This window comes from Lepidochelys kempii, chromosome 20 (genome assembly GCF_965140285.1).
Source record: "Lepidochelys kempii isolate rLepKem1 chromosome 20, rLepKem1.hap1, whole genome shotgun sequence".
Taxonomy (NCBI): Eukaryota; Metazoa; Chordata; order Testudines; family Cheloniidae; genus Lepidochelys; species Lepidochelys kempii.
In genome coordinates, this window is record NC_136399.1 from 2575269 (window position 1) to 2600281 (window position 25013).

The window sequence follows — 25013 nt, forward strand, 5'->3', positions numbered from 1 at the left end:
GAGCCCCTCGGAGAGGCAAAGGGCGCGGCTCCCGCCTCCTGCCCAATCAGAGCCAGAGGGGCGCGGCTTCGGCGGCGCCCGGCCCCGCCCCGTCGCCGGGCTGTCCAATCGGCCGGCGCGCGGGGCGTGGCCGGCGCGGGCCCCGCCCCCCCGGCGGCCCGGCCCGGGCCCCGCCAGCCGCGGGCGCGGCCAGTGCGGCGGCGGCGGCCCCATGGAGCGGCGGGAGGGACCCGGCTCCGGCCCCGGCTCGGCCGAGGCGCTGGCCGCCCTGGCCGCCTTCGGGAAGCTGCTGCTGAGCCTGGCGCCGGTCTACGTGGCCGGGCGGCTGGGCCTGAGCCTGGGCTTCGTGCTGCTCGGCCTGGGGCTCTACGCGGGCTGGCGGGCGGCGCGGCGGGGCAAGGAGCGGAGCCTGCGGGCCGCCCGCCGCCTGCTGGAGGACGAGGAGCGCCACGTGAGCGCCGCCGCCGCCGGCCTCTACCTGAGCCCGCGGGAGCTGCCCGCCTGGGTGAGGAGAGCGGCCCCCGCGGGGCCCCCCGTCCCCCCGCCGTCTCTTCGCCCCCGCCCCCCCGGGGTTCCCCCCAGGGCCCTCCTGGCCCCCCGCCGTCTCTTCGCCCCCTCCCCCCCGGGGCCCCCCTGGCCCCCCCGGGGGCCCCCCGCCGTCTCTTCGCCCCCGCCCCCCCGGGGTTCCCCTCCTGGCCCCCCGCCGTCTCTTCGCCCCCTCCCCCCCGGGGCCCCCCTGGCCCCCCCGGGGGCCCCCCGCCGTCTCTTCGCCCCCTCCCCCCCGGGGCCCCCCTGGCCCCCCCGGGGGCCCCCCGCCGTCTCTTCGCCCCCGCCCCCCCCGGGGTTCCCCCCCGGCCCCCCGCCGTCTCTTCGCCCCCGCCCCCCCCGGGGTTCCCCCCCGGCCCCCCGCCGTCTCTTCGCCCCCGCCCCCCCGGGGTTCCCCGCCGTCTCTTCGCCCCTGCCCCCCCGGGGCCCCCCTGGCCCCCCCGGGGTTCCCCCCATCCCCCCGCCGTCTCTTCACCCCCGCCCCCCCCCGGGGTCCCCCCGCCGTCTCTTCGCCCGCTCCCCCTGGGGCCCCCCTGTCCCCCCTGCCTCCTCTTTGCCCCCCTGGGGACCCCCATCCTACCAAGGTTCCCCCTGTCCCCCCTGCCTCCTCTTTGCCCTCCCCCCTTCCCTGGGTGAAGAGAGTGCCTGCCCCCCCAGTTCTCTCTGCCTCACCCTGGGGAACTCCCCATTCTCTTCACCCCCCTCCCTGCCATCAGCTGCCCAGCTGGATGAGCAGACCCCCCCCCGCCCCCCAGCCAGGACTCCCTCATTCCCCCCCATCTCCTCTTCACACATTCACCAGGAGCTGACTCAGCCCTGTCTAAAGATCCTGCTCCTTGGTCCCTACCATCCTCTGCCTGTCCCCACCCAGCCCCCTTGGGCATCGCGTGATCCGTCCTTGGCTGGGTCTGTCTACAGCACCCTTCTCCCAGGACATCATATGCCTGTGTCCCGCCCAGAGACTGCGCCATTCCTTCTCCAGGAGCCCTTCGCTCTGGGCATCCAGTTCCCTGCCTCTTCCTGGGCCAGGCCCCCACCCTGCCTTGGCCCCATCACATGCCAGCCCTGCCCCGCCCTGCCATCCTGCCGCATCCCTTCACCCCTTTCCTCACTGCTTCTCCTCCTGCCCTTCCCAGTCGGCCGGGTTTTTCCATCTCTCTCTGTGTGTGGGGAGCAGGTGGGGATTGGATCAGTGACGATGCAGGGGGAGCCCCTCCTGGTTTTAGGGTCTTGGCCTGTTTCCCCCGCAGCCCCCTTTCCAGCAGTGGGAGCGGCCTGCCCTGGGTTTTGCTGGGGCTCCCCAGCAGCCGGCTGCTGGTTCTTTTCGCACCGACCGGTCCGTGCTGAGCTGTGACGCCAGCACGGAGCACCTGGCCCTCAGCCGCCGGCGCAGGGAGAGGAGAAGGGACCAGCTGAAGGAGGCTGCAGTGGAAGCAAAATCCCGAGCAGCCAGGAACAGAGGTCGGCGTCTTCAGTCTTAAGTGCTGAAAGTTAGACGCCGACATCCAGACAGGGCCCTGATCCAGCAAAGCCCCCAGGACGTGTCACCGAGTCCATCCCTGTTGAAGGCCCCTGGGCTCTGAGCACGTGCTTAGGTGGTTTGCTGAATCCAGGCCTCGGTTATTTCAGTGGGAGCGTCTGCAGGCTAAACCATTTCTTCGGGTGCTTCCGCTCAGACCTGGTGGGAATGTTCTGGCTCGGGGCTGGGTTGGCTTGTGTTAAACCTGCGCTGGATTCCAAGTTAATTGGAGTTATTAACCATCGGCCCAGAGCCCATTTCACAAGGTATTTTCTGCTGGGGCTTAAAGGAACTAAAATCTAGCGGTGGGAGTGTTTGTGGCCGGGTGCTTGTGCGGTTTTTAGTTCTTCTTCCTTCCTCTTTGCCCACCAGAGCATTTCAGGTACCCCTTGGACAAGGGGGGCTGGAGCAATCTTTAGAGGTCCATTTTTTTAGGAAATAGAAGTGACGTCATTATGATATTTTAACACCTTTAAGTGGGAAGCGGTGTTATATGTGGATTGAAGCTAGGAACCGGCACGGTAGGTCAGAGCAGGGGTCCATCTGAGTCCAGTATCCTGTCTCTAGCAGTGGCTGGACCCCAGCTGGTTCCAAGGGACAATTATGGAATGACCCCCCACGGAGGGGAAGTTTCCTCCTGACCCCTATCAGTTGGAGGTTGACATGTGCCCTGAAGCATGAGGGTTCAGATCTTTTCCAAACTCTTCAGTAGGCTTTTTAAACCCTACCCCTGCAGTGTCTGCAACCAAAACCTCACAGCAAGGTACTGCCGTATGAGAACCTTAGCATGACGTGGGACAGACTCAGTGAAATTGCTTAGCTCATCAGCTCCTTCGGGCAGGGTCCAAAACAACATCTGATCTGGTTTACGGACCCAAAATGGATGAAGATCTAGATGCGTTACACAGTGTCAACAATGACAAACCAAAATCCATGTTGAAAAGAGGGTTGTTGCTTTTTTTGGCCACGGTGGTTAGGAACTGGGGCGGAGTGAAAGGAAGTGAGAATACAGATCTTCGCCTCAGGACTAGATGTCTTTCTGCCAGAGATGCACTTGCTCACCCAGCAGCCCTGGGTGATTAGACTGGTGCCTTCTGCCCTGGAAATCCAAGATTTTAATCCTGAGGGATAAGGAAGAGCCGAAGCATCATCTTCTTGGTTTAAAAAAGTCTTGGGCCCTGTTTGTCCGGCAGCTGGGGTGGGGGAAGCGGGATGTGTGTGTGCTCGTCCCCTTACACACCATACATGGAGAGATTTCCCTGCACTGGCCGCTGCCCCAAAGGCCTTGGGTTGCTCTGGGATGCCGGCAACGCAGCCTGGCTATGCGTGGTCAAACCCTGAGTGCTTTGGCCCCGTTTCCCCCATCCTTTGGCAAAGGAGGCGGGGGATCATACAGGGGCAGTGGGGAAGGGTCAGATCCCTTTTGCAAGAGGGGTGAGATGGGGGCTGGGAGCTGCTCATTGGAGAGTTTTCCTGTGTTTTCCAGCTGCCCACCCCAAGCTGTGTCTCCCCTGGTGGGACCAGCCGGGTGGGGCGGCCCCCTCCCCCCGGCCAGGCTGGTGTGGAACCACATGGGAGCGATCTGCTGCCAGGCTTCACGGCACTGGGGTCTAAAGATTGGGCTGTGAAACAAGCACGGCCCCAGGGCAAATGTCCTCTGGTTGTGGGCAAACCTGCCTGTGGGGGGGCATGAGAACAGAGCTCAGTCTCCAGGGCTTGTCCCCTCCTGGGCCATCCCACTGAGGCTGCCAGCGCTGGGGCTGGCTAGTGCCAGTTGGCTGGGTGGCTCAGGGGCTGGTGGTCTGGGCCTTGGGGGAGCTGGCTTTGCTGAGTGACCTTGAGCGAGTTGCTTTGGCTCTCTCTGCCTCAGTTTCCCCACCCAACCTTCATCTGTCTACCCAGCTCGCGAGCTGTTTGGGGCAGCGACTGCCTCTTGCGGCTCCGGGCACGGCAGGCCCCTGAGCCCGGCTGGCCCCTCTAGGCGCTATGGCGATCCAATGCTTTGCGCTGCAGCCCCCTGAGGCCTGGCAGACTCGTTTCACAGGCCAGGAATCGCTCCCGTCTCGGCTCCACCCCGCTGGCCTCCAGCATCCCCGCTCCTGGCACGCATGGAATGTGGCTGAGTCACCGCCAGCCGCCCCCTCTGTTTTCTGCCGTAACGGAAACCCTGCTGCTGCGTCTTTCGCAGCCCGGGCGGCCTTGGCAGCTGCCAGCGGCTCTGTGGGTGTCGCTTGCTCCCCATCCGTCCACCCACCCGGCTCTGCTCCGTGAACCTGCTCGGGGGGTGGAGCAGCTGTGATGGACGCAGGCCCCTGTGCTCATCCACTGTCTCTAGACAGCCGGTTCCTGCCTCTCCTCCCTCCCCCCCGCCCCCAAGACGTGCGGCCTACAGGCCACGTGGGGAGCTGGCCCCACGGCCCAGGCCAAAGCCTGGGGAAGGGGGCAGAAAGGCTCCTGCTGGCTTTGGGTCAGGGCCGCCTCCGGAGGGGGCGCTAGGGAGCCCCTTGCTGACCCCAGCCGGGGGAACCGGTTCCCCCACAAGGCCCAGGTGGAGCCCAAAGCCGGGGGAGGCTGAGCTGCCCCCTCCTCCGCCCCCATAGAGACCCCCCGGGCCAGGCGCGTGTGCAGGGTTTGGCGCCCTGCGGGCTGGTCGCTCAGCACCAGCTGCGTGACGGTAGCCGTGCGGGGCCTGTTGTGCTAAAGTCGCCCTCGACGGGCACGGCGGGGAGATGCCCCCCCGTGGTGCCCATGGGGACAGGCCGCCCAGACCGGAGCTGGGCTCTGCCTCCCCGGAACAGGCCCGGCAGGTTTGGAAGCGTCTCCTGGGCGGTGTTTGCTCTGCGGGGCGCAGCTCCTGCCTCCTCCCCCGTGAGGGCTAGTGGGGGGGCGGGGGGGGAGGATCGCGCTGCCTGACCCAGGCCTGGCATCTCGGTGCCGGCCCGGGACACTCTATCTTACACTAGCCCTGCCAAGTTCTCCCTTGCGCTGAGTGTGGGTGCTGAGCCGCCCTCGCTAGCAGGCCCTCTCCCACGTCAGGCTTACTGTACATATGGGGAAACTGAGGCACAGCAGGTCGGTGAGCTGGGACTAGAACCCAGGAGTCCTGACTCCCAGCTTGTGCCCAGGACTTTCCTCTCGGCGGAGGGGCGGGCTCTTGGCTTTAACCCTGGCTCCTTCGAGCCAGACTTGCCGCCTTAGCAGATCTCCAAGCCAAGAGAGCTCCCCCTACCTGCCCTGCTCACCCCCTGCTGGTTGGCTCAAGTGTCCAGATGGTGGAGCCCTGAGCCAGGCCCCAATGCGGGCAAGGCTGCCCATCTGAATCTTTGCTGGGCAGATCAGGTCTCTGCAGGACCCGCTGGGGCGACCCAGGGACTTGGCCTCGCAGCATCTGGCCAGCGGGGAGGCCTGGTTGGGTAGCAGGAGATCTGGGCTGTGTTCAACCGGTGTGGCTGCCTCCTCTCTGTGCCTCAGTTTCCCCATCTGGCCTAGTGCTTTCCAGCAGCCCGGGACTATGGGAACCGCGGCTACGCCAGAATGGGACTTGGCAGTCGCTCCCTGCTCCCAGTTGCAGCACCCCAAATCCGTCCCCTCCAATGGACACAGGGTTTGTTATCGTAGGGTCTCTCACGGGGGCGGGGCTGGGGGTGCCTGTGTGTTATCGTAGGGTCTCTCACGGGGGCGGGGCTGGGGGTGCCCGTATGTTATCGTAGGGTCTCTCATGGGGGTGGGGGAGTGCTTGGCATACTGGTTTGTTTTTGTAGGGTCTCTCACGGGGGCTGTTGGTGTTTTGGTTTTGCACTGACCCCAGGTCCGTCTCTGGGCTCCCAACCCACCCCTTGATCCGATCCCCTGCAGGCATCGTCTCCTCCCCTCTGGGTCACACAGCCAGCCTGTCCCCAGAGCTCAGCAGGGTTGGTCCCCATCCCCCCCTGCCAGATCAGCCCCCCCTTCCCAAAGACCTCCCTGGCCACCCCCTTCTCCAGCATCATTTTGGGGGGGCCAGGTCCCCCCTTTCCCTGAGCTCTTGGCTTGTGCCTCTGACCACCAGCAGGCCGTTAATCAGATGTTCTGGGAGCCCCCTCTTGACCCCCAGGCTGTGGGATCTCTGCCCACTGGGTCCCGTGGTTACCGCCCTGCACATGATCCACGGGGGGGCCAGCTCAGTGCCGTATCTAGGGCAGAAGTGCCCTTGGGCCTGACGCCTCCCTTGTGATGGGCAAGGGAGGGGTCTGGTGGGGGTAGGAGCCAGGACTCCTGGGCTCTATCACTGCTCTGGGAGGGGAGTAGGATCTAGTGGGGTTTGGGAGCCAGGACTCCTGGGTTCCATTCCAGCTCGGGAGGGGAGTGGGATCTACTGGTTAAAGTGGGAGGAGGTGGCCCCCTGAGTCCACTGCTCATGCCCCGTATGGGAGGGTGCAGCCCATGCCCCACTGGTCCCCTCCCCTCCATGTGCTGCTCTCTGCCTTCGCCTGCGAGGGGAGGAAGCGAAACAGCTTGCGGAAAGCTCTGGGCTCCCGGCCGCAAGGCAGTTACCAGCCCCTCAGCCTCTCCAGCTGCCACCCTGCACGTCCCTCGGGCTCAGAGCTGACAAAGGGTGGCAGGGTTTGGCTGGGGGCCAGGACAGCTCTGTCCCCCGGCATCAAGCTGTCGCTTCCTGGGGCCGGGAACACACCCAGCCAGAGAGCCCGAGACATCGACCCCGTGGGCTGCTTGGATCTGGCCCGGAGCCTGCTCCCCACCTGGACGCCGGCTGCAGCCGCTCTGGGGGCAGCTGTTTTGTGTCCCTCATCTGTGTCTGTTCCAGAGCCCTTCGCACGCTCTGTGCCAACAGGGAAATGCAGCCACCTCTGGGGTGGGACACGGGGGGTCTGTGTGTCCAGGGATCCCTCACCCGGCACTGAGATGCAGCCACCTCTTGGGTGAGGCGCAGTGGCCAGGGCACGCTATGCAAGGGAGAAGAGATCCTGGCCAGGGAGCAGGGCCACTCCCCTGCTCTTAGTGAAGTGGCTAGCAGGATTTCAAAGGGCCGACAGGATGAGGCCTGAGCAGACCCCCCCCGGCCAGGCCTTTCCTGCTCCCTGCATTGATGTCTGTGACCAGCACGCTGGCATGGGAGTCGGGGCTGGACTCCGCTGGGTCCCTCCCAGGGCTCACTCCCTGAGCCGAGGGGCTCTGACAGGGGGTGGGGGGGGCAAGGGAAGGCCCCCCCTTGATTCTCACTGGGCATGTGGGGATCTTCCCTGCGAGTCATGGCCCAGAGGTTCTCCCCCCACGCTCCCGACTTTACACCTTCACTTTACACCTGGCCCCCAAAACTAGCTCCCCGGCCCTCGAGGGAGCCAGGCCCAGCTTGGCCCAGTTCATGGGATCACGATTGGCACTGGGGCCAGAGGCAGCTAGTGACTTGGCGGGTTTGGTTCATCCTGCCCGCGCGCCCCCCCCCCCCACCCCGCAGCCCTGTCCTTAAACCGGATTGAGGGGGGGAAGGGCGGGGCTGCAGGGGGTGGATTTTGAGATGGGTGCACAGCGTTTCGCTTTGATTCACCTCGCGGGGAAGCCGGCGCCCCCACTTCCCGCCCTGCCAACGGCATCGCACGGGCGCTGCCGCAGCCTGGCACGGTGCCCCACTTGGCTGCCCGGCTGCTGGTTCAGGCATCTCCTGTGGTTTTTGTCCGCGGTCCCCCCTCAGCTCTGAGAAGAGAGAGATGAAGAAACCTGCCCTCGCCGGCTGTCAAAATTGCTTCATGCCCAGGGCCTTGGCAATAAGCAGCCGTGGGGGCTGCGCCGTGGGGCCCTTGACCCCGAGGTTGCTCCCGCCGCGTTGTCACCCCGGGCCCAGCCACTCGCTACCCTGGGTCAGGGCTCCTGGCCCGGCCCGTCCTCGCCCGCTGACCCAGTGTTCGCAGAGCAGATTAAATTGAAACGGGGCCCTTGGCACGTCCTGGGCTTTTCACTCCCCGTGATAAGGAGCCTGGTGCAAACAGCAACAAGAATCTGTTTGCAGGAGGCTGGAGCTCCTGGTACCCCTGCAGTGTGGGGCCGTCATGCACTTCCCAGACATCTCACAGCCCCCTCCTGGGGCCGGTGGGGGGGTGCGAACCCTGGTTTGCAAATGGGGAAACTGAGGGCGAGGAACTGACTTATCTGTGGTCACATAACGGACAAGAACCCAGGAGTCCTGGCTCACAGCCCCCTGTGCTCTAACCCACCAGACTCACTCCCCTCCTAGATCCAGGGGTAGAACCCAGGAGTCCTGGCTCCCAACCCCCCCTGCTCTAACCACCAGACCCCCACTCCTGTCCCAGAGCCAGGGAGAGAGCCCAGGAGTCCTGGCTCCCCAGCCCCCTGTGCTCTAACCCACCAGACCCACTCCCCTCCCAGATCCAGGGGTAGAACCCAGGAGTCCTGGCTCCCAACCTGCCCTGTTCTAGCCACAAGACCCCCCTCCCTGAGCCCTGGGAGCTTGGCATCCCCCTGACGGGCTCTGTTTGCCTCCGTCTGCAGGTCAGTTTCCCGGACGTGGAGAAGGCCGAATGGCTCAACAAGGTGAGAGCAAAGGGTGGGCATGTGTCCGTCAGCCATGGGGGGCAGGAAGGGTTTGCTCTGCCCCCCAGCTAACGCCCCTCTCCCCCACCCCCCCACTTGCCCCCTGCAGATCCTGGCCCAGGCCTGGCCTTTCTTCGGGCAGTACATGGAGAAGTTGCTGGTGGAGAACATCGCCCCCATGATCCGCGCCTCCAACACCCACCTGCAGACCTTCGCCTTCACCAAGGTCGACATGGGCGAGAAGGTAGGGCCCCCACCTTGGGCCGGGCCCCCACCTTGGGCCACACCCCCCTCTCGAGCCCACGTCTCCCCAGCTGCTGTGTTAAACTAGGCTTGGAGCAGCCAAGCACGAGGCTCCTTTGGCTGAGGCCCAAGCCACTCGCTGTACGAGTGAACTCCAGCGGGGAGCGAGGGAATCTCTGCCTTGCTCCCTCCTTGCTGCTGGAGGAGACAGATGGAGCTGGGGGGGGGGGGGGCGGGATCCCAGGGATATACAGGGTCAGTGGGACCCCAGGCCTGTTACAGCAGCCCCACCCTGAGCTTGGGGGAGATCCCCCCCATCAAGTGGGCTGAGTGCACGTCCGTTCCCTCAATTCGCCCGCAGCACGTGGCCTTGTTAAGCAGCTGCCTCGTCCCACCCCAGGGGCAGCCGCATTTCAGGGTCAGAGCCATTCCGAGCCCTCTGGGGAGCCAGCGCCCCGATGTGGGGAGCCAGGATCTCCCTGGCAGGGGGCAGGGCGTGCTCCGGTAACCGTCTGCCTCCTGCTTCCATCCAGCCCCTCAGGGTAATGGGCGTGAAGGTTCACACTGGCCAGAACAAGAAGCAAATCCTACTGGACCTGACTGTCAGGTAAGGAGCCGGCTGCCTCCGCGCTGCCCCCTAGCAGCCAGCCCCGATCGCGCATCTCGGAGACTCACCTGGGGGTGCCGAATGTGCTGGTTCTCAGAGATTGGCCTGGTCGCCCGGGCCAGGATCTCACCGTGAGGAGCCGCAGGGCCTGTCTGTGGCCAGCAGCCTCGGCCCTTAGGCCTGGCTGCCCTGTGCAGCGTTGGGTCCCCTCCCCAAGGCATGGTGGGGCAGCCGGCCCACAAGAAGGGCGATGAAGTGGGCGGGGAGACGGGTCTTGGCTCTCTGCTAAGGAGAGGATGGGGGTCCCTGGTCTCGGGGGAGCTGGGGTACGGGGAGGGGCGTGCGAAGGGTTAAGGGGGGGGAGGCGCCACGCCCCTCACGCTCCCGTCTCCGCAGCTACGTGGGGGACGTGCACATTGACGTGGAGGTGAAGAAATTCTTCTGCAAGGCTGGGGTGAAGGGGATGCAGGTGAGATGCTCCCACTGGGGGCACTGCAGTGTCTGGGGGCAGCCGCTTCCCCCCCTTTCCACCCTCCATTCTGCGTGGGGGTTTTGCTGGGATGGAAGAATTTGGGGGGTGGGTTTTCAGGAGGGGGGGCTGCTGGGGAGCTGGGGGAGGTGTGCAGGGTGGGGGCTGGGGAAGTCTGGGGGGGGATTGGGCCTGGCGCTCACTCTCCGTCTTGCCCCCAGCTGCACGGGGTGCTTCGCGTCATCCTGGAGCCCCTCATCGGGGACATGCCCATCGTGGGGGCCCTGACCATGTTCTTCATCCGCCGCCCCGTGAGTACAGCCCCCTCCAAAGCCTGGGGGCTGCAGGGAGACCTGGCTCCAAGCCCCCCGCCCCGGCTGAGGAATGTGTGGGGCGCTGGGGACAAGGATGGGAGATGGGAGATCTGTCTGGGGCCGGACCTGCTCTCCTGTTTGGGGGTGCAGATGGCTCCCGGGGGCGGGGACAGGACTTGGGTTTCCCCTAGGCTCTGAGCACCGGGCTTCCCCGCTGCGCAGCCTGGGGGCTAGGGGGCGTCAGTCCCTGGACGTGTCATGGCCCCACGGCCCCAGGCTCTGGCTCACTGGATGCAGCCATGGGAGGGGTTGACTGCGGGGGGCCCCGGGAGATGCCAAGATGCCTTTTGGGGAGGGGGGGGGTGCTGACAAGAAGTGCACCCACCTTGTCTATCCGGGATTCCCAGCGTGCCCTCCAGCTCGGGGGGAGCAGCTGGCGAGTCTAAACCCCCCCCCCCCCCCCCGCTTCTCCGTCCCCCAGACTCTGGACATTAACTGGACGGGGATGACGAACCTCCTGGACATCCCAGGGCTCAGGTGAGTCCCTGCCCAGCCCCCCCAGCCTGGGGGTCCCCACGCCCAATGAATGCCCCGCGCAGCAGGTGGTAGGGTTGGAGGGCAGGGAGGCAACTGGAGGGGGGGGCGCAGCAGGATCCATTCCCTGTCCAGTGTGGGTCCGCGCCCCCATACCCTGCAGCCCAGCCGTTCCTTGGTCACCCTCCCCTCCACGTTTATGGGATGGGGGGGAGCTGGGGCCAGTTCTCCCCCCCACCCCAGCCAGCTGAGCTCTGCCCTTGCCCCGCCCCCTGCAGCTCCCTGTCGGACTCCATGATCATGGACTCCATCGCAGCTTTCCTGGTGCTGCCCAATCGCCTGCTGGTGCCCCTGGTGCCCGACCTGCATGACGCGGCCCAGCTCCGCTCCCCGCTGCCCAGGGTAAGGCCGGCACCGCGCCCGGGGGGAGGGGCTGGGGCTCCAGGGCCCGGCTGACTCTCTCCCCCCCCCGGCTCCGCAGGGGATTGTGCGCGTCCACCTGCGGGAGGCCAAGGACCTGCAGTCCAAGGACAAGTACGTGAAGGGGCTGATCGAGGGCAAGTCAGACCCCTACGCCCTCGTCCGCGTGGGCACCCAGCTCTGCACCAGCCAGGTCATCGACGAGAGCCTGAACCCCGTCTGGAATGAGACGTACGAGGTGAGCGTGCCCCACGGCCGGCCGGCGGGACTCGAACTCAGGGCACTGCAGCCCGACTAGCCGGGGAGCCTCTCAGATGGCTGCCCGTAGCCCGGGCGCTAGAGGGGGACGGAGCCCCGGGTGGGGTGCACGTGGGTCTGGGCTTGGTGCGCTCCCCCCTCCCGATGCACTGACCCCTCCCACTTCTTCCGCACCCCCCAGTTCGTGGTGCACGAGGTGCCGGGGCAGGAGTTGGAGGTAGAGCTGTTTGACAAGGACCCCGACCAGGACGACTTCCTGGGCAGGTGAGAGACGCGGGTGGGGGGGCACCAGGCTGGGATCCGCCCAGGGGGGAGCCCCGCTCTGGGGATGGGCAGAACCACGGTGGCTGAAGCCACGGGGGAGGCCAGGGCCAGATTCGACCCCCCCCTCGGAGCGGCGAGTTCCAGCCGGGCGCTCACGGCGTCTCCTTCCGCCCCTTCCAGGATGAAGCTGGATTTCGGGGAGGTGCTGCAGGCCCGCGTGCTGGAGGAGGTCGGTGGGGCAGCAGGAGGGAGTTGGGGCAGATTTGGGGACTGAAGGGCTGGGGGGAGCACTGGGAGGGGTGTGCGTGGATTTGGGGGGGTGCCCCCCAGGTGTGGAGGTGGGGGAGCTGCCTGGGAATTTCTTGACTCCGCGTTTCCCCTCGGAGAGGCTGGCTGGCTGAGAGTCTCTCTCCGGGGGCTGGGGGGGGCGTCTGGAAAGGGTTGGGAAGGGAGACGGTTCCAAGCCGTGAGAGGCGCGGAGCCGAGGAGCCGCGGGGTCTGGAACATCGGGTCAGTCCCAGTGTTGGGCTTCGGAAAAGGCCAACAACACTGAGCCGAGCCGGGATGGTTTTTTCCCCCTGTTGATGGAAAAAATTTCAAGATTTTGACTTTTTGTCCCAATTTGGGGTGGGAACATTTTCCCCCGGGCCGAGAAACCTGTTTGATGCCCAGCTCTGAGAGACGCTCAGCCCGGAGTGGGGGCAGATCTGGGCGGGTCAGAGATGATCCCTTTGGGGGGGTGGGGAGGTGAGTGGGTGGAGCAAGGTGCAGGGGCGCAGGGGGGCTGTGGCGGAAATGGGGGCTGTGGATGGGGAAGGGCAGACAGGGCTCAGGAGGGAGGTGAGGGGGCAGAGGTGGAAGTGGGGGGCTGGGGGAAATGGGATTCAGGGACTGACCCAAGTTCTGTCCCATCCCCCAGTGGTTCCCGTTGCAGGACGGTGGCCGGGGCCAGCTCCACCTGTGCCTGGAGTGGCTCACACCCATGTCCGATGCCTCCAAGCTGGAGCAGGTGAGAGCCCCCCCACAAAATGCAGGAATGGGACCGGGCGGGCCCAGGAGCCTGATCCTGTCCCCCCGTTGCGGCCAGCGCCAGCCTGGGCTCCCCTCGACTCTGAGGGGCTCCCTCCACGGGGGGCGTCCTGCCGGAGCCGGGGCTGTGGATAGAGGACATCACCACAGTGCAGCCCCCCCGGCTCACTGGGAGGAGAGTGGGGTCTAGTGGTTAGAGTAGGAGGGCTGCAAGCCAGGACTCCTGGGTTCTCTCCCTGGCTCTGGGAGGCGATTGGGTCTGGTGGTTAGAGCTGGGGGAGGAGGGAGCTGCGAGCCAGGACTCCTGGGTTCTCTCCACAGCTCTGGGAGGCGAGTGGGGTCTGGTGGTTAGAGTGGGAGAGGAGGGAGCTGTGAGCCAGGACTCCTGGGTTCTCTCCACAGCTCTGGGAGTCGAGTGGGGTCTGATGGTTAGAGTGGGGGAGGAGGGAGCTGCGAGCCAGGACTCCTGGGTTCTCTCCACAGCTCTGGGACTCCATCATCAGTTGATCGCAGCCTCCGTTTCTGCAGAGACCAGGGCGGTTGCGAGGACGGAGTTCAGCTTAAGATCCATGGGGGGATTGGGGAGGACCAACTCCTGGGCAGACAAGAATGGGGGGGGCCCCACAGGGGGGTCTTGTTGGGCCAGAGCTTTCAGGGGTGACTCCCCCTCCCCCCCAGGTCCTCCAGAGGAACCGAGGAATCTCCTCCAAACCAGAGGCGCCGTCGGCCGCCATCCTGGTCGTCTACCTGGACCGGGCCCAGGAGCTTCCTGTGAGTATCAGCACCATGGGGGGGTGTCTGGGGAAGTGGGAGGAAGGGATCTGTACTGAGTGGGGCTGGGGGGGGCTTGTCCTTGGGGGGATGGGGAGGAGGGCTGGGCTGGGCTGGGCTGAGCTGAGCTGGGTCTTGGCCCCCGGTTACCGTCAGTGACCCCCCCGTGTCTCCCCACAGCAGAAGAAGCCCGGTAAGGAGCCCAACCCCATGGTGCAGCTGTCGGTGCAGGACGTCACGCGGGAGAGCAGGGTAAGCCACCGTCTCTGGGGCAGCCTCGGAGCCGTGGTGACCCCCCCCCGGCCACCGTGTGATGGGGGGCTCGCAAAAAGAGTGGAGCCAAAATGGAGCCCCCAGCTCCTCCCATTCCAACCTCCCCCAGCAGGGACCGCTGTGGGAGTGGGGCAGGAGCTGGGTGGGGCTCCCAAGAGGGGGTGCTGTGGGGAGCAGAGCAGGAGTGGGGGCGCTCCCAAGAGGGGGTGCTGTGGGGAGCAGGGCAGGAGTGGGGGCGCTCCCAAGAGGGGGTGCTGTGGGGAGCAGGGCAGGAGTGGGGGCGCTCCCAAGAGGGGGTGCTGTGGGGAGCAGGGCAGGAATGGGGGCGCTCCCAAGAGGGGGTGCTGTGGGGAGCAGGGCAGGAGTGGGGGCGCTCCCAAGAGGGGGTGCTGTGGGAAGCAGGGCAGGAGTGGGGGCGCTCCCAAGAGGGGGTGCTGTGGGGAGCAGGGCAGGAGTGGGGAGCAGGGCAGGAGTGGGGGCGCTCCCAAGAGGGGGTGCTGTGAGGAGCTGGGGCGTGCTGGCGGTTGGGGAGCCCCTGTCTCCTCCTGCCCCGGCCTGCTCCAGGGGGGGGCAGTAACCCAGCTCCATCTCCTCCCCACAGGTCGTCTATAACACCAGCTCCCCTGTCTGGGACCAGGCCTTCCGCTTCTTCCTCCAGGACCCAGCCAATCAGGACATCGACATCCAGGTGGGCTCCGCCCCCTTTCTGCCAGGCTCCACCCTCTTGCCATAGCCCCGCCCCTTCCCCCTGCCTGGGCAGTAACGGGAGCCCTTCCGCCCCCTGCAGGTGAAGGACGACACGCGCCAAACCAGCCTGGGCTCACTCAGCGTCCGCCTGTCCCGCCTGCTGACGGCCGAGGACATGACGCTGGACCAGTGGTTCCAGCTGGAGAACTCGGGGCCAGGCAGCCGCATCTACATGAAGCTCGTCCTGCGGGTGAAGCCAGGGCAGAGAGATTGGCCCCCGGGGCGGGGGGTGGATCTCGGGTGGGGGGTGTCCCCCAGCAGCTGAGAGCTCTGCAGCCACCATCAGCTGTCCCCCGTGATCCCCGGTGCCGCTCTCCCCACAGATCCTGTTCCTGGACGCCCCCGAGGTCTGCGCCTCTCCCCGGCCGTGTGCCCCGGGACAGTCGGACGTGGAGACCAGCACCTTCGCCGGCAGCAGTGTGGACCCACCGCCCCGGCCCAGCCGAGCCAGCCCCGACGCCCAGTTCGGCACCGAGGTACAGCCGCGGGAGGGGGCGGGGGATGCTCACCATATGGGCCCCGCAGCCAGCCCCTCCCATGGGGCGCTGGGACAAGCCCCGCACCCTGAGGCGGCCGGTTCGAATCTGGCCCAGGGCGCTGGGTGCTCCCCGGGCTCCTAGCAGGGCCATGGAGACAGAGCCCCCATGGGGGCAGCGAGCCTAGGGCTGACTCCGGAGGGGGGCTCTCCTGTACAGCGTCGGGGGTGGCTGTGGGGAGAAGCAAGTCACGCGAAGGCTCCCACCCCCACCCCTCCCCGCAGAGCGTGATCCGCATTCACCTGCTGGAAGCTGAGAACCTCATCGCCAAGGACAACTTTATGGGCGGCATGATCCGGGGCAAGTCGGACCCGTACGCCAAGGTGCGGCTGGGCGGGCAGAGCTTCCGCAGCCATGTCATCAAGGAGGAGCTGAGCCCCCGCTGGAACGAGGTCTACGAGGTGAGGGGGGCGCAGGCTGGGAAGAGCCCTGGGGAGCAGAGTGGAGGGGTGCCCCTCACCCCACCCGCCACAGCCCCTCCCCTTCCCGGGGGGCTATGTGGGACCAGCCGAGCTGAGCCTGCCAGGAGGAGGCAGAGAGACATTTCCCCTCCTCTCCTGCCCCTGAGTACCCCCGAGGGGCGGGGTGGGGGTCTCATCCATCATTCTACAGATGGGGGAACAGCACAAAGGGCGGGACCGCCCAAGGTCATGCAGCGGTCAGATCTGGGAGTAGAACCCAGGAGTCCTGGCTCCCAGCCCCTGCCCACTCTAAGTCACTAGACCCCCCCACCCCTCTCAGAGCCAGGGAGAACCCAGGAGTCCTGGCTCCCGGCCCCGCACTGTCCCAACCTGGTCTGTGCCGGGTGGTGGTGGGCTTCTGGTGACCCCCCCCACACCCTTGTTCCCCACCCCCACCCCCCGCAGGTCATCGTGAATGAGATCCCCGGCCAGGAGGTGGAGTTTGAGATCTACGACAAAGACATCGACAAGGACGACTTCCTGGGCAGGTGGGTTGGGACCGGAACCGGGCAGGGGAGGGGAGTGAACCAAACGGGGGCTCCCAGCCCCCACCTGCTCCACTCGCCTCCTCTTGGGGTTCCCTGGTTCGGGGAGCAGCTGGGGGCCCCCCGAGGGCTTCTCTGCACCCCCTGCCCAGTCTGCAGGGCCCTCCAGCACGATTCAGCTTTAGAGGAAGCCGTGTGGGGGGCCCTCCCCTCAATCTGACCCATGTTCTTCCCTCAGGTGTAAGATCGCCCTGAAGCGAGCCCTGAGCAGCCGGTTCATCGACGAGGTGGGAGCTCGTGGGCCCTCTGGGGGCAGCAGTCAGGGGAGGGGGCGGGGGGGCTGGGGCGGGCAAGGGGTCTGACCCCTGCTGCCTTTCTCCTTCCAGTGGCTCCCCCTGGAGGACGTGAAATCCGGCCGCCTCCACGTGAGGCTGGAGTGTCTGCCCCCCACCCCCAACGGCGCCGAGCTGGAGCAGGTACGGGAGGGGGCCCAGCCAGCCCCCTGCATCCTGGGCAGGCTGCACTGGGCACTGTGGGCTGGAGCACAGAGTACCCAGGGAGCAGGGTAGGGCCAGGGTCAGCTCTCAGCCCAGGGGGGCGGGGGGCTACAGCGATACTGTGGGGCTCAGTGGACAGTGGGTTCAAAACGCAGCAGATGTCACAAGCGATGCAAGCCCCCCCAGGCCCGTTCGGTATTGGCTCCCGGAGAATCCCCAGCCCTGGCTCTGCGGGGGGGCGGGTGCTTGGCCCAGGGTCAGGCCCGGGCTTTGCTGTACAGCCGGGACCCCCGGGGGGCACAGCCGCACCGCTCAGGCTGCAGGAGCCCTGCCAAGCCTGTGAGGGAGGTAACGTGGAGCGTCCGTCCGCCCCGTCCGGGGCAGAACAACCTGGGATGTCGGCCGACATCTTCCCCATCGCCAGCGCCCGGGGGGCTGCCTGGGGGGGGTCACCATTCAGCCGTTTCTCCGGGCCACCATCATGGGCCTCAAGCCTTGTGCCAACGGCCGAAGCTCATATCCTGTGGGGCGCAGGCCCCTTGTGTTACCGCTGAATAAAATGAAGGTGAGCTAGCCCCATGGGCTATGCAACCCGTCCAAGACAGGCCCAGCGCTGGGCTGCGGATCGGGACCCCAGAGCTCGGCCAGCAGGGGGCTGCGGGTCAGGAGTGAGGGGCACCGGCAGAGCTGGGGGTGGGGGGAGCCCAGGCTGGGCCAGCGGGGGGCTGGGGATTGAGGGGCACTGGCTAGCGGGGGGCTGCGGATGGGGAGTGAGGGAGCGAGGCCGCGTGCTGGGCACTCGCTCTGTAGCCAGCCCTCGCGGTGGGGCGCCATGCTCCCCTCCCCTGCCCGCGGTTGTGGGCAGCCCCCTGGCGCTGACCCGCCGGGCCGGGCCGGGCCTCATGCTGGCTCCGTTCCAGGTGCTGATGGTGAACAGCCTGACCCAAAGCCAGCGGAGTGCGGAGCTCTCGTCCGCCCTGCTCTCTGTCTTCCTGGACCGGGCAGCCGACCTACCGGTGAGCACGCCCCGAACCCCCCGGACTCTTGGGTCCCATCCTCGCCCAGGCCTCCTGCTCCACCCTCTGTGCGCGCTCTGCCCCCGTCCTTCTGAGACCCCCAGTTTGCGGCCGTGGCTGGCTCCTGGCGGGTGGCTCCAGCTTGTGCCAGCCGGCCCCGAGCAGGGCAGATTCCCAGGCTGCCCCGGCACCAGCTGGGGGCCTCCGGCACAGCCTGTCGTGCACCCCACTGCCTGGTCCTGAGGGTGGGGGCTGGGCCAGCTCCATGGGGCTTGTGCCCCCTAGGTTTCCTCCACTCACCGCCCCCCTTCTCCCCAGCTCCGGAAGGGCTCCAAGCCCCCCAGCCCCTACGTCAGCCTCTCCCTCCGGAATGTCTCCTACAAGAGCAAGGTAGCGGGACGCAGGGGTCGGTTTGCGGGGCTTGCCCGGTGATGGGGGCTGCCGGAGAGGGAGAGGCATTGGGACAAATGTGGGGGGAAACTGGGGGGGTCCCTGTGGGTCGGGGGGATGGTCTGGGGGGTTTGCCCAGTGGTGGGGCTGCTGGAGAGGGAGAGGCATTGGGACAGGGGGCGGAGTGGGTGTTGGGGGAGTACTTGTGCCCAGGGGTGTGCCGTGCGGAGGGGCACCCCTGTGCGTTGGAGGGGGTGTGTGGCAGCTGGTTGGTGGTGCTGGGGGGGGGTCCTGGCCTCTCTGCTTTCACAGGCTCCCCACCCCCCCAGATCTCCACCCCCACCTCGGAGCCCATCTGGGACGAAGGCTTCTCCTTCCTCGTCAAGCGTCCCCACGTGGAGTCCTTGGAGCTGCAGGTAAATTCCCCTCCCCCCCATCCCTCCCTCCACTGTCTGACCCAGGCCTGAGCTCTGTCTGTCCGTCCCGCCCGCAGGTGAAGGACGAGGGGGGGCAGAGCCTGGGGGCGCTGAGCCTGCCCCTCGCCCAGCTGCTGGCGGCAGAGACGCTGATGCTCGACCGCTGGTTCCCGCTCAGCCACTCTGGCCCTGGCAGCCAGGTCCTGCTGCGGGTGCAGCTGGGGGTGAGTCGCCCGGCGGGGGCGGGGGGGGGCCGGGTGCACTGGAGACTGAACCCCTCTGATCCCCTTGTCTCTTCCCGCCCCCCAGATCTTGGTCTCCCAGCACTCGGGGGTGGAGACCCTCAGCGCCCCGTCAGCTGGCGAGGAGGCCGAGAAGCACCCGGGGGGGTCAGAGCCGGAGCTCTACGTCAGGGAGGACGGGGACCCCGGGGGTGCTGGCCCTGCACAGGAGCTGCGTCACCGCCTCACCCACGTGGACAGGTGGGGGGTGCCTGAGTGGGGGGGTGCAGCCGGAGCGTCCGGCCCCCTGGGTTCCCAGCCCTTTCCTGGGGGACCCTGGGGCCCTGCCCACCTCCCTGGTGCCAGGAGCTGCCACTTCGGGGGGCTGCCGTAACGCTACTAATAACGAGCATGATATAATGGGGCTGGGATCTCAGCTGGGGGCTCCAGGGGCTACCGTAACACTGCTAATAAAGGGCACACCACAATGGTGCTACCGTAATGCTGCTAATAAAGGGCCCATTACCCGGGTGCTTCCATAATGCCCCTAATAATGGGCACACTACAGGGGTGCTACTGTAATGCCACTAATAAAGCTCATGTCATAAAGAGACTCAGCTGGGGCCTCTAGCTGCTACCATAATACTGCTAATAATGCACCCACCTGAACGGGCAGGATTCTGGTGCCCCCCCTAACGCTGCCCCCTCTCTCCGGCACAGTAACTTGGAGCTGGCGGAGGGCCCCCTGGGCCAGCTGCAACTCACAGCCTGGTACCACACGGACGAGCGCAAGCTAGTTGTCGTCGTACATTCCTGCAGGTAATGGGGTGGGGGAGGCGAGCATAGCGATGCGGAGATGTTGGGACCCCCTTTCAGGGCGGGGGAGGTTTCCCAGGACGCCTGGGTTCTCCAGCTGCCCTGTGTGAGCTTTAAGTTCCTCTTGGCCGGCGGGGTCTCGGTTCAGCCCCTAGTTACAGAACCAGCTGCTCTGAACCGCTGAATGGAGCTCACTGGAGGGGGACGTCCTCTCCCCGCCGCCCTCCCCCAGGTGACCCACTCAGGCCTGACCTCAGGGCTGCAAGGGGCTCCCACATACCTGGTGCCCATCGTCCCCCTCCTGGAGCTCCCCTACCAGCAGCTGTAAGATCTGGGCCTTTGGGGTTCAGCTTCTAGGTTACCCCACATCCCTACACAGGCTGGGCACCCAAAGGGGCCCCCCAGAAGCTTGGCACCAGCCCCCGTCAGGGCTGCTCTGGCTTTCCGGGCACGTCTCTGCAGTGGCGGTAGAGCTTTGCCCCGTTCTGATTCCCCTCGCGCTGTGTGTGTCCCCCCCGCCCTCCCCTGCCTCCCCAGGAAGCTGAGGGCAAGTTCGAAGGACATTCCCGACCCCTACGTCTCCCTGATCCTCCTGCCCGACAAAAACCGCGTGACCAAAAGGAAAACCACCGTGCGGAAAAGGACCCTGAACCCCGAGTTCAATGAGAGGTGATGGGGGGCAGTGATGGGCTTGGGGGGGGGAGACCTCTTCCCACTGGTGCAGGTCCCGTCCCCAGGCTCCCCTCACAGCTCTGTCTCCCCACCACACCCCGCCCGGCAGGTTCGAGTGGGAGCTGTCCCTGGAGGAGGCCACGCGGAGGAAGCTGGAGGCCTGCGTCAAAAACAGCGTCTCCTTCATGTCCCGGGAGAAGGAGCCCCTGGGGAAGGTAAGGGGGGGCATCGCCATGGTTACCGCTGGGCTCTCCGATCGAGGGGGGGAGAACAATCACTTGACTCTTACTTCTTTCTCCTCAGGTGCATCTTGACCTGTCGCAGGTGGACCTGACCCAGGGCAGGGCCCAGTGGTGAGTGGGGGGGAAGGGGCTGGGAACACCCCTTGCCCCAGCTAAGCAACGGGGGGGGGAGTCTGGGAATGCCCCCTGCCCCTCCCCCCAGCTGGAGCAATGGGTGGGGGGTCTGGGAATGCCCCTTGCCCCTCCCCCCAGCTGGAGCAATGGGGGGAAGTCTGGGAATGCCCCTTGCCCCTCCCTGCAGCTGGAGCAATGGGGGGAAGTCTGGGAATGTCCCCTGCCCCTCCCTGCAGCTGGAGCAATGGGGGGAAGTCTGGGAATGCCCCCTGCCACTCCCCGCAGCTGGAGCAATGGGGGGGGGGTCTGGGAACGCTCCCCCTCTCTGGGGAGAGCAGGCAGGCCCAGGTGGGTTCCCCTGGCGAAGTCCAGGGCCAGTGCGGCTCCCTGATCTCTGTGGCCTCAGACCCCAAGGTGGGAAGGTGGCTGCGATGTGGCTTCCCACAGACAGAGCCGTGCAGGGCCCCAGCCGTCTCCAGAATGGGGCCCCGTGTCCTGCATCCCTGTGGGTCTGAAGAATCTCAAGCTCCCCAGGAAGGATGGGGGGTCTCTTGGCTGCACCGGGGACCCTGAGCACTGTGGGTCTGGGGGCCAGGGCTGCTCCTGGGTCACCATCCCCAGCCCCACCGTCCCCAACCCCACAGGTGCCCAGCTCGGCTCAGCAAAGGCTCCTGCTCCGTGGGGGTGGGATCTGGACTGGGGGGCAGTTCTGGAGGCAGCTGCCCACCCGTTCACACTCTTCCCCCCCACCCCCCCTTGATCTTCCAGGCACAACTTGAAAGACGACAAGAGCAGCTCTTAGTCCCCCTGGCAGCCCCCCGCTTCCCAGCAGGGTCCAGCCCACGCCCGCCCCTGGCGGCACCAGCCTTCGCTTGTGTGGCTCTGAGCACGCGCCTCTCTTCCGTCCTCTTCGGTGTGAAGCCATGGGGGTGAACGCTGGGGGGGGGGCTGTGGTTGGGGGGGTCACCCCCACCATTCCCCACCCCGCGTGTCTGATCAGGGATGCCAAACGCAATCTGCCTTTTAACTGACCAAAGAAAATGGACCCACGGCGGAGCCAAGCAGGGGGCTGGGGCCTCGTCCCGGCTCTTGGGCACGACCCCAGATGGAGCAGGGGTCAGGCAGCAGGGTGGGACATGCCCCCCCCCAAGAACCCCACCTGCCTGGTCCGAAAGGCAGGCCGTGCCCGACGGCACCGCGGGGCAGGAGTTGCTCAGCAGGTCCCAGCTGGCACGAGCTGCCCCAGTGTGGTAGAGAAAGCAGCCCAGATCCCAGGGTGACGGGCGCGGGTGAGACCCCCGCCGAGCCGCGGAGGGCAGGGATCCTGTCCTGGGCGGCGAGAGCCCCAATGGGTTTATGGCCCAAGAAGGAAAGTTTCCCCCTCACCCCCTGATATAGCTTCTCCCAACCCTAGACCCTGTCGGAAGAAACTCCCAGCTGCCCCCTCCCCTGTACCCAGCAGCGGGGCTCCCAGCCCCATCACAGAACCCACCGGCCCCCTCCGCCCCACTGCAAAATGCAGCCGCTCATGCTCTTCGCTAAGGGTCTAGACACCCCCCCCAGCCCCGCACAGTGTCTTGCTCTCTCCAAGGCCCTCGTCTTGTTTTTCTTTTTCCCTTCTCTGGGATTTTTTTATTTCCTTGTGCCAACGTCTCGGCTTTTTTACATTATTTATCTCACGTGCCTTTTCATTCTTGTTTTAAAAAGCAGCCGGATCAGGGTGGGAGAAGCGGGCTCCAGGCTGGCTGGAGGGGGCAGGAGGGCTCTGCCCCGTACCCCCGGGCGTGGGGTGAAAGTAGATTTACTCCGGACGGTGCCCTGGTCCCTCCCCGTGGGAGCCGCCCTCTGCTCAAGCCAAAAACTCTCGCGCCGTATTTATCCGTATTGTGAAGACGCCGCTTTTCGAGTGTTTGCACCAGGAGCGCCAGCCGGGCCCCCCGCAGCCGGACTCAATTGCGCCCGCTGCCTGTGGGGCAGGGCCCACGTCTGCCAGGCTGGCACCCTTGTAACCCGCCTCTGCCAATAAAAGCGAGCAGCCGACTGGCCCAGCGACGTCCGTTTCACCTCGCGGGCTGGTCACAGGGGGACCTCCCACGTTCGATGGGGCCTGTCCAACTTCCCAGCCCCCGGGGCGCCCCCCATGGGCTTCGGGTCTGGTTCTCAGCTACCCCAGCCCTGGTAGGGACCTGCCCTGGGGCTGGGCGGAGGCTAGATGCCACCACCCTATCTCCTGGCGAGTTGCCTGCAGTACCCACGCTATCTGCCCTCCTGCGCCAGGGCCGGTGGATCCGAGCTGTGGGAACTGGGTCTGATGGAGGGGGAGGGGGCGGCCCCCCCCGGCTCTCCCCCTTCCCCCTGGGAATAAGCCGGGCCCATGTTAATAGTGTTGCCGATTTGAAGGTTAAATCTGTAGATCTGGGCCAGGCCTGGCCTCGCTCCCCTTCTCCCCCCGCCCCAGGCAACCTTGGCCCCGGTACCAGGGCCGGGCAGAACTGGCTTTCACCTGACAACAGCACTGCCGAAAGGGATTGCGGCTCACGCTTCAGGGCTCGGGCCTGGCTGGAATGCAGGGGGCCGGCTCATCCCCCCGCGGCGGCCTGGTTTTGGCCCCTGGCGGAGACAGGCTCAGTGGGGCCTGGCCAGCTGTGCCCGGGCCAGGCCCTGCCCTAGAGTAACAGCCCCTCTGCCCAGCAGCTGCCCCCAGCGCGCCCGTGGGGTGGGCTGAGCCGCAGGAGGGCTGCGGTGAAGTGGGGCCGGCTTAGCAGCCTAAGCCGGGTTAACAGGCCGTAGGCGGCCTGCGGCTGTCCCCGAACAATCCTTGGGCTCTCTGCACCCCGTACGTGCCCACGGGCGCTGAGCCCGACCCCCTGCCGAGCCGCAGCCGGCTGGCGCATGCCCAGGGATTACAGCCCCTAATCCCCTCCCCTGCCCCCCTGCTCCTGCCAAGCGCGGCTCCTCCGGTGCCTTTCAGCTGCCCCCTGGGAGGAGCTGGGGCTCAGGGCTGAGGCGGTGGGGCAGCGATTCCCTCTCTGCCCCTGTTTCCGTGCCAGGGATCCCCTCCCTCCAGCTCTTTGCTAACTCAGCCCCCTCCCCGTGCTGGGGGGTTGAAGGGGAGCCCCCAGCACAAACCATTGCCAAGGTGCTGGGCCCACCGCAGCGGGAGGAAGGGGAGACACGGGTGAGAACGGCAGGCGGGGCCCAGAGCCCAGCAGGGGATGCTGCCCCCAGTCCATGCCCACTCCACCGCGGGATGGACCCTGGGGGGCTTGTCTTGGGCCCCACCCCTCTAAGACAGGCTGGAGCAGGGGAAGGAGGTCTCACCGTGCCCAGAGCCGCTCCTGTGTGGGCCCCGATCCATGGCGGGTTGGGGGCTAGCCCACCAGTGTCAAGTTGTGTCTGCATGGCCTCACCCCTGTGGGTTCCACCTGTGACTGGCCCATGGGTCCCAACCCTCAGCCCCAGGGGGGAGGAAGCTGCCCTGTTTCACAGGGGAAACTGAGGCACAGGGTGGGCACAGCCCCACTGAGGGTGTGGAAGTGGCGGGGGAGCTGGTTTGGGTGGCACCCAGCCCCCAGCAAGGATTTATGCTCCAGGCCAGTGGAGCCAGACTCACTCCCTAGGGGAGGCTGTGAAGGGGGCATTGCATTCCCCCCCCCATCTCCCCACCAAGTCCTAAACACCCCTCTTCTCTGCGCCCTCCAGAGCTGCTGGGCTTGGCCCATCCCTTCTGCCCCCCCACCCCCCGGCTTGGCCTGATTCATGGAGCTGCGCCATGAGCCCCGACCCCTGCTCAGCGCTGCTGGGCACCCAGCCAGGCCAGCTCGTTAATAATAATATACGGAGAAACCCGCTTCATGGGACTGCGGGGGGGTGGGGGACATAGCTCGGCGATGACCGCGGGCCTCAACCCAACCCTTAATCAAGCCGTGACGGAGGACCAGCCAGCTGGACTTTTCCATCAACCCCTGCTTAGCTGGCAGGGCTCGGCCCAGGGCCAGGGCCGGGCAGCCCCAGCCTGGCCCTGGCACTTTCATTTACACTCAGGGTAATTTCCAGGTGCTAATTAACCCACGCAGCTCCTCGGGGGGCTGAGGGATCTCACTGCAATGCAGCCACCTCTGGGGTGGGCCACAGCAGCTGCTTAGGCAGAGATTGCGGCGCCCAGCGCTGGGATGCAGCCACCTCTGGGGTGGGCCACAGCAGCTGCTTAGGCAGAGATTGCGGCGCCCAGCGCTGGGATGCAGCCACCTCTGGGGTGGGCCACAGCAGCTGCTTAGGCAGAGATTGCGGCGCCCAGCGCTGGGATGCAGCCACCTCTGGGGTGGGCCACAGCAGCTGCTTAGGCAGAGATTGCGGCGCCCAGCGCTGGCTCACTGACGCTGGCAACACTTCACAGCAGCATAGGAGCTGCAACAAATCGTCGGCTGAATTTAAACCGGGGGGGGCACCTCCCGTCCCCCCCCCGCAAACATTACTGGCCACAAGGAGCCAGCACGCCGGGGGTTATCTGAATGCTGGCACCGCTGCCTAGGCCTGGGGGGGAGGGGTCAGAGGTGAGAGTGCCCCCTCTCCCTGCCGCACAGCCCCCCCCCCCCAGCTCTACATTG

General features: G+C 66.3%; 1 protein-coding gene across 3 annotated transcripts; it reads left to right on the forward strand.

Moving 5' to 3' along the window:
* The first annotated feature begins 166 nt into the window (after positions 1–166).
* On the forward strand, positions 167–22447 carry ESYT1 (extended synaptotagmin 1). 3 transcript variants are annotated; one of them, XR_013634839.1, is made up of 32 exons: positions 180–505; positions 8570–8611; positions 8721–8855; positions 9388–9461; positions 9858–9930; positions 10152–10241; positions 10726–10781; positions 11057–11180; positions 11260–11436; positions 11638–11720; positions 11901–11949; positions 12640–12729; positions 13428–13520; positions 13701–13772; positions 14395–14481; positions 14581–14730; positions 14864–15016; positions 15301–15477; positions 15943–16025; positions 16261–16309; positions 16409–16498; positions 17440–17535; positions 17854–17925; positions 18255–18341; positions 18419–18565; positions 18651–18823; positions 19283–19381; positions 19916–20047; positions 20160–20265; positions 20354–20403; positions 21175–21319; positions 22114–22447. XR_013634839.1 is itself a non-coding variant. In XM_078849471.1 (31 exons), the coding sequence occupies exons 1-31, from the start codon at positions 212–214 to the stop codon at positions 21206–21208; spliced, it is 3234 nt and encodes a 1077-aa protein (XP_078705597.1). In that variant the 5' UTR covers positions 167–211; the 3' UTR covers positions 21209–22447. The 3 variants fall into 3 exon arrangements, 2 of the variants coding, with proteins under 2 accessions (XP_078705597.1, XP_073174432.1); XM_078849471.1 differs by having other exon boundaries at positions 167–505; positions 13704–13772; positions 21175–22447; XM_073318331.2 differs by having other exon boundaries at positions 21175–22447.
* Positions 22448–25013: the final 2566 nt, after the last annotated feature.